At 42.3% G+C, this 8,081-nt stretch overlaps 1 protein-coding gene across 1 annotated transcript in view; it reads right to left on the bottom strand.

The window, feature by feature from the left end:
* Positions 1-992: 992 nt before the first annotated feature.
* LOC311316725 (galectin-4-like) overlaps positions 993-8,081 on the bottom strand; it is a gene marked incomplete at both ends in the record, with an annotated part of 7,969 nt that continues 880 nt past the window's right edge. The window contains 10 exons of the mRNA XM_084447654.1: positions 993-1,139; positions 1,557-1,722; positions 3,719-3,807; positions 3,924-3,953; positions 4,056-4,100; positions 6,076-6,111; positions 6,223-6,285; positions 6,387-6,413; positions 7,010-7,123; positions 7,237-7,441. Coding sequence (XP_084303780.1) covers positions 993-1,139; positions 1,557-1,722; positions 3,719-3,807; positions 3,924-3,953; positions 4,056-4,100; positions 6,076-6,111; positions 6,223-6,285; positions 6,387-6,413; positions 7,010-7,123; positions 7,237-7,441 — 922 coding nt within the window. The remainder of the gene's footprint in view (positions 1,140-1,556; positions 1,723-3,718; positions 3,808-3,923; positions 3,954-4,055; positions 4,101-6,075; positions 6,112-6,222; positions 6,286-6,386; positions 6,414-7,009; positions 7,124-7,236; positions 7,442-8,081) is intronic.

Here is an 8,081-nt window from a genome sequence, read left to right as displayed (position 1 = left end):
GTCCTGTACTGTCTGTACAGAGTGCATCACGCCATCCCCAGACCACTCCCCCTTCTCCCACAGATACCTAGAGAGGAGGACGCTGGGAAACGTCTCACCCTTGCCCCACCCCGCCCCGCCCTGCCCCGCCCTGCCCTGCCCTGCCCCGCCCCGCCCTGCTGCTTCTCACTGACTTGATCTTCACTATTTAATTTGCAAACATTTTGGGAAAAGAATGCGTTTATATGAACGAGTGCTGCTTGACTGTGGGTGTCAAGGGTACATCTATTTTAATGATATACTGTACAGTTCTGTAGGATGGGCCTATTCTTAGCGTTACTGAAACGTAAAAGACATGTACATTTCCCACCTTATATGTGGAGCTGTACAGGAGGCAATCCCTCAGTATTGTGAATGAGAATGATTCCGCATCCAACTGAGGGAGTATTTGTTTTTAAGTGACTTTACAATGAACCAATATTGGAAAGTAAAAAATATAATGGCAAAAGACAACATTTTTTTTCAAATTGGTGATATCCAACTTACATGACACACCCTCAGTGCTTGTACATTTTTGTTTATTATCATTTAGCAATATACTGAAGTTCTAACTTTACAAAGTACCTTCAGAGAGCCAGTATTCTGTGATCGATTTGGTTTGGTTTATAATGCATGTGGGTTTCCATATGTCTAGCTAATTTGGTGAAGATTGTATTATGATTACAGTCATGTTAATAGGGCAATGCATTTGTAAAAGATTTTTATACCTATTTTGTATGAAATAAATTTGTGATTCCTTACACATATACAAGTGTGCTCTTTTGAGGGGTACAATCCCGGTGAGCCAATTGAAGAGATCCATGTGTTCAGAGGAATCCAACTATACAGGCCTGTTTACAGAGAAATGTTGACTTCAAGTCTACTGTAAACCCAAGACATAAAAGGGAATTTTTGAGATGGTTGAGAATATTATGAATGTCATTAAATAATAAACAGGTGCTCATGGTTCAGTCTCAGAAGTGGATGTAGGAGATCTGCACATCTCCGTCTATCTCCAGGGTGTCCACCTGGGTGAAGGGCTGTAAGCGATGGAAGAAGTCACACATGTGCTGCCCGTTCACAAACACCTTGTACCTCTGGTTCCCACAGCGGATAGACATCTGGTAGAAACAGAAGGACGTGTTAGACACCGATAAACAGACAGACCTGTTAGACATCGATAGACAGACAGACAAATGTATTAGACACTGATAGACAAACAGAAAGACAGTCAGACAGGTTAGACACCAACAGACAAGATAGGCAGACAGACAGACATGACAGACAGACAGACAGACAGACAAACATGACAGACAGTCAGACATGATACATAGAGAGACAGACAGACAGACATGACAGACAGACAGGTTGGCCAGCTAGCTGTCGGTTAGCATTTCACATATATCCAATATGTATTTATTTTCATTTACAGCTGATAAGCAACTTGAAGATTGAAAGATCACAAAAAAGAACAGTCAACAACGGTCTCTACAGTACATAAATAGATAGGCAGACAGGAAGTAGGCAGTAGGTCTTACGTCAAAGTATTGTCCCTCCGTGAAGGGGTTGAGGCCGAGCTCCCGCTCCTCCTGGCCCCAGTTGCCCCCGATCATGCTGTTCCTCACCACAATGGCCTCCCTCACCCTGGGGTTCAGGTGGAAGGCTATCTCCCGTGACATGGCCACCTTGAAGTTAACGCTAAACCTGTAACACATGACCACGCATACACGCACACACAAATAAAATAAAAATAGTGTATATTTATTTATTGATGAATTTTCCAGAAGCTTGCTCGATCTCGTTGAGAGAGGTCAGGGAAGATTGTTTACAGTTCTCCTATATTGACTCAAATGGGTGAACTGTTTTTTTGCTTCCCTCTGGAGAATAAGGGGTAGGATCAGTATATGTGTATTCTACCCCCGTTTCTTTCTGTGAAACACATTGTGTTGCCTTTGTGTTTGAAATACGCTATATAAATAAAGTTTGACTGATTGATTGATTGATAGATTCCCTTAAAGGAACACAGCAACTTTTGGGGAGATTTGCTTATTTGCCATCTTCCCCAGAGTCAGACAAGAAGATACAATGCATCCGGAAAGTACCCACACCCCTTCACTTTTTCCACATTTTGCTATGTTACAGCCTTATTCCAAAATTGATTAAATTAACTTCCTACACATAATACCCCTTAATGACGAAGTGAAAACATTTTTAGGCATGTTTGCAAATGTATAAAAAAAACAAAAAAACATACTGTATACATAAGCATTCACTCCCTTTGTTATGACAGTCAAATCTTAGCTCGGGTGCATCCTGTTTCCACTTATCATCCTTGAGATGTTTCTACAACTTGATTGGAGTCCAACTGTGGTAAATGCAGTTGATTGGACATGATTTGGAAAGGCACACACCTGTCTATATAAGGTGCCACAGTTGACTGCATGTCAGAGCAGAAACCAAGCCATGAAGTCAAATGAATGTAGACCTCTGAGACAGGATTGTATCAAGGCACAGATCTGGGGAAGGGTCCCCCAAAAAATCTGCAGCATTGAAGGTCCCAAAGATCACAGTGGTCTCCATCATTCCTAAATGGAAGAAATTTGGAACCACCAGGATCATCCTACAGCTGGCCACCCGGCCAAACTGAGTAAACGGGGGAGAAGGGCCTTGGTCAGGGAGGTGACCAAGAACCCGATGGGTTCCAGCGTTCCTCTGTGGAGATGGGAGGGAAAAGGAAACCATCTCTGCAGCACTCCACCAATCAGGCCTTTATGGTAGAGTTGCCAAACGGAAGCAACTCCTCAGTAAAAGACACATGACAGCCTGCTTGGAGTTCACCAAAAGGCACCTAAAGGACTCTCAGATCATAAGAAACAAGATTCTCTGGTCTGATGAAACCAAGATGGAACTCTGGCCTGAATTCCAAGCGCCACGTCTGGAGGAAACCATACATCGCTCATCACCTGACTAATACCATCCCTACAGTGAAGCATGCTGGTGGCAGCATCATGCTGTGGGGATGTTTTTCAGAGGCAGGGACTAGGAGACTAGTCAGGATAGAGGGAAAGATGAACAGAGCAAAGAACAGAGAGATTGTGGATGAAAACTTGCTCCAGAGCCCTCTGGAGCTCAGACTGGGGCGAATGTTTACCTCCCAACAGACAACAACCTAAGCACACAGCCAAGACAACAAAGGAATGAGGGGTTAGAGCGCTTTCCAGATGCACTGTCCTGTTCTCTGTGCATGCAGTAGGAAGCACAGAGACCTGCGTCGTTAGCCTAGCTTAGCCGCAATCACTGGAAGTGGTTTTATTCCAGTTAGCCAAGCTCCCTTCAAAAGTGACGAAATACACTTTCCAACAACTCCAAAACTTTCTTATTTACATGTTGTGACTTGTGTTTACCACATGTACAAATAACAATATTAAATGAGACTTAATTTTCTAAGCAGATACATATTCAGAAGTTAAAATGGGTCTTTTTAGGTGTCACAGAGATAAACTAGGTGTGGGTCTCTATGCTTCCTAATGCACGCATAGAGAAGGGTGTGTATCTTCCTGTCTGACTCTGGGGAAGATGGCAAATAAGCAAATTTCCCAAAATGTTGACATGCTCCTTTAAGAAAATCTTTGTTAAACACACTTACTCTCTCCCTCTCACACACACACACACACACACACACACACACACACACACACACCTTTCTGCTCCGTAGGGCACCATGCCTCTGATGATGATGGTTCTTTTAGGGGACATGCCTCCTGGGATCATGTCGCAGTAGGGGATAGGCTGGGCAGGACACAGAGAACAGCAGTCAGCGCATCACAGCCTCTACACACCATGTAGAAGTTTGTTATACTGTCAGCGGAAACAGACTATATAGTATCTCTTCTTCTTTTACTCACAGGGTTGTAACTTGGCTGTCCACCCATCATCTGAAAAGAAAGATTTAAGGTCGCAGTTGAGTTGCAAGGCTTTCATGAACTCATTCGATTCAGATTCAGTTCGGTACCCCAATGCTCCGAACTCTTACTGACCGGCAAGTTCTGTCCAGGGTAGCCCATTCCTCCTCCTCCTCCTCCCTGATGATGACAGAAACATTATAGTGAGCGTCCACCCATACATTATAGTGAGCGTCCACCCATACATTATAGTGAGCGTCCACCCATACACACTTTCATCCATCCGTGCAGAACGCTACTGTCCAAAACACGTTCAGTGAGAGCATACTGTACATATACACTCACACCCACTGACTACAAACATAACTTACCCCCATACCTCCCGTGCCACCTGGGTATCCACCCTGTAGAAGACCAGAGACATTAAAGGAGTAGTTTGGTATTTAACATTATAAGCCCTGTTATAAGGTTATTTATGATCATATACAACGGTCCATATAAAAAGTTTGATGGAATGTGCACTCTTGAGATATTAGTGCCCATTGCTCATGTCACAGCTAAGTACACAATGGATCTTTATGGGCATATAGAATGTCCTTCAAAAAACATCATACTGGGGGCGCCCAACCCCGTTAGCTCAATGGGCTTACCATGTAAAGGCTAGTCCTTTCTGCAGTGTCGTGAGTTCGAATCTGACCCACGCCCTTTGCTGCATGTCTTCCCCTCTCTCTCCCTCCCACTTTTCCTGTCTGCCACCTATGCTGTCCTATCATAATAAAGCAGAGATGCCTTAAAAAAAAATATATATATAAAAAAAACAACATCATACTGTTATTTTCTGACAGGAAACTCTGAAGTGATTTGGTCACACTCAAAAAAGATAACTATTTCAAGTAGCTGCTAGCTAGCTGCTGTCTTTTTTACGTTGCTTTTAATCTTTGCTATTAGGAGCACAGGGGAGCGGAAAAAAAATAGACAGCAACTAGGCCCTCAGCATGTCATAAGTATCGCCATGTTCCACGCTACAGTATTTAAGATGTGTAGTCAATCATTAATCATTAATTATTAATCAAGCAATCAATGAACAATAAGTGAATAGACGAGGGACAGCTGTTAATCAATTAGTAGGCTATATATCAAAGGCCAACAGCTGTTATCAATTCAATTGTTAGCAGTACATATATATATATATATATATATATATATATATATATATATATATATATATATATATATATGTCATAGGACTATCAGGAACAATCATTATATCACTTTTCTTTATAACAATTTTCTCAATATGCTAACAAAGGGAGGATACCCTTACATTACATTACAGCCATGTAGTATGTCTTACAATAATTACATTTAATTTAAGAGTGCATGTCCTCTCTAAACAAGTGACTAAGTCACTAAGTAACCTAGTGCTGAAGGCAAAGTGCAAGAATAGCAAGAATATTTACACAATATCTCACTATAGGTTACTTCCCATTCTATTTACATCACGCAACAAAACATATCAGTTGAGGATCATAATGATAGGTAGGACTGTGGAGTTGACACATCAGGTTTCTTCCATCAGTAGTCAATGTCACAGTCCTCCTGACAAACAGAAAATATTAGCAGGCTATATATGATGAGTTAAACATGAGACAGGAAACACACCGAGTGGTCACTGGTGTCCGTTGATGTTCTGACATAGAAATCACTGCAAAGTAGTCTTCTTATCGGGTTTCATTTATCATTTTATTAAATCCATAGACAACAAAGCTGGAGATGTTTAGATTCATCTGCAGCTGGAAACCGGAAATAGGCCTACTTCTGAATCATTTTGAATAATTTGTAGTTTTGTTGTTGTCTTGTGTGGTGAGCTTGGGGTATATTCTAGATCCATTGTGTACTTAGATGTTAAATGAACAATGGGCACTAATATCTCAAGAGTGCACAATTCGTCAAGATTTCTATATGGACCGTTGTACTGTACGGTATATGATTGTAAATAACCTTTCCAATAACATCACAAGGCTTATGATGCTAGATATGGAACTACTCCTTTAACACAGAGGGGGGACCTAGATCACAGTAATAAAGTTGATAAAAATCTACACTACAGAGGAGGAGTGGCTCAAGAAAATCCCGTGTTGGGATTTGAACTTACCCCCATGCCTCCTCCCATGCCACCTGGGTATCCACCCTGTAGAAGAACCAGAGACATTGACACTGAGGTGAGATCCAAACAAGCTGATCGACATCTACAGTACAGAGCGGCGGGTCAGGACATTCACATGGTTGGATTTTAACTTACCCCCATGCCACCTCCATTGCCACCTCCCATGCCACCTCCCATGCCACCAGACGGGTACCCTCCCTGGATGAGCATAGGAGAGACGGAAATAAGGATGTATTCACATGTGTCTCAAATACAAGACAAAGATCAAGACACGCCATACACATGCAGTACAGACATACCCCCATGCCACCTGTTGGATATCCTCCCTGTGAAAAGTGCAGAGCATATCACACGTTTGATGCACAACAGACATTAACACACCTTCATATGTGGGTCACACACATTACAGTTACTTACCATGCCTCCTCCCATTCCGCCAGCTGGACCTCCTCCCATACCTCCCTGCATCCCGCCTCCGCCCTGAGCAACGCAGAGATCATTAGAGATCACACTGAAATCATTTGGTACCTCTATCCCTCTCCATTCCTCTCTATCTCTCTATCTCTCTCACACACACACACACACACACACACACACACACACAAATACAGACACACGCGCACCAAGACATACACAATCACACACACTCATACACACATACAGTATTACATACAAGACATACTCATACACATTCCCCCACTCTGTCTCCCTCTCCTTCTCCTTCTCTGTCTCTCTCTCTCTCTCTGTCTCTCTCTCTCTCTCTCTCTCTCTCTCTCTTTCCATGCATACTTACTCCCATTCCCGGGTATCTATTCATTCCTCTTAAAGCACATGGTGATCGCTGGTGATTTCATTAATTTCCTTTGCCGCCGGTACGCAAAGCTTGCTGCATATTGATTATAGCAACACCCGCTCATCTCACCCCGATGAAGTTGATGGTCTGGATGGAGACCTCCCCTTCAATCTTTATGGCACACACTCGCTCCGCAGGGAGACGATGCGGGAAGGTGTAGAAGTCACGCCCGTTGACTTTGAACTATAACACAAAAACAAATCTGCTCCTTAACGCTGGCCTGGTATTATTAAAGAGTGGACAGCACACACACACACACACACGGAATATGCCATACATATGCCTTGGCCTCTGACCTGATAGCCTTGGTCTGTCACAATGATGACCATCTCGAAGGCCTCCCCCTTGCTGAAAGGCATGTCATGGGTCTTGTCCTCTGACTCCCAGGAGCCATTCTGGTAGCTGTTAAAGACCACCTTGTCCCAACCGTCAAAGCGTGGGTTGCAGTGGAGGGCTATGTCACTGCCCTCATACTCCCCGCATTGCAAGTTCATACTGAACCTGGTGTGGCAAAAGAGAGAAAGTGATACTGAACTCTTGAAACATTCTAGTGATATTTACTTACTTACTTTATTAGGATCTCTTTTAGCCATCGGCTAGTCTTCCAAGAGTCCTCAAATAAAACATACAGTACAATACAATAATGCAGAAGATACTACAATTCATAAATAGAATAATTCAAGAAAAAATAAGAAAAAGAAAGAAACATGATAGTAAATACAATAATAACAGTAAAATCCAATAGTTCAAAAACACAGCTACTTACGAAATCACACATCTAAAATGATTGTAACAAAATATTGTAAATTGTTATCAAAAGAAGTTCAAAGAAGTTCGAAATATATTATTATATTGAACTTGGGATAAAGAACAACTTTACCCGCAACTGATTTCACTGACATTAAAGACCTGGTCAGATATTTGTTTAATACAGTACGTCAAAGGGCAGTGAAACAGTCACTTAACTTGGCAACAAAACAATACTGGTCATGCTACTGATAAAGCTTTTTCTTCTGTGCCAGTGGTCTCATTTGAAAAGCTACTCCATCCTGCCCTGCCCTCTCAGATAATAACCAAGCCTTCCAGAAAAACAGAATGTTCTTTCAATGAACATTAATCATTATGCGATAACACTACTACC

Source organism: Borostomias antarcticus (assembly GCF_949987555.1).
Source record: "Borostomias antarcticus genome assembly, chromosome: 1".
Classification (NCBI taxonomy): Eukaryota; Metazoa; Chordata; class Actinopteri; order Stomiiformes; family Stomiidae; genus Borostomias; species Borostomias antarcticus.
The sequence above is the reverse complement of the archived record's forward strand: the minus strand, read 5'-3'. Positions and strand labels throughout refer to the sequence as shown.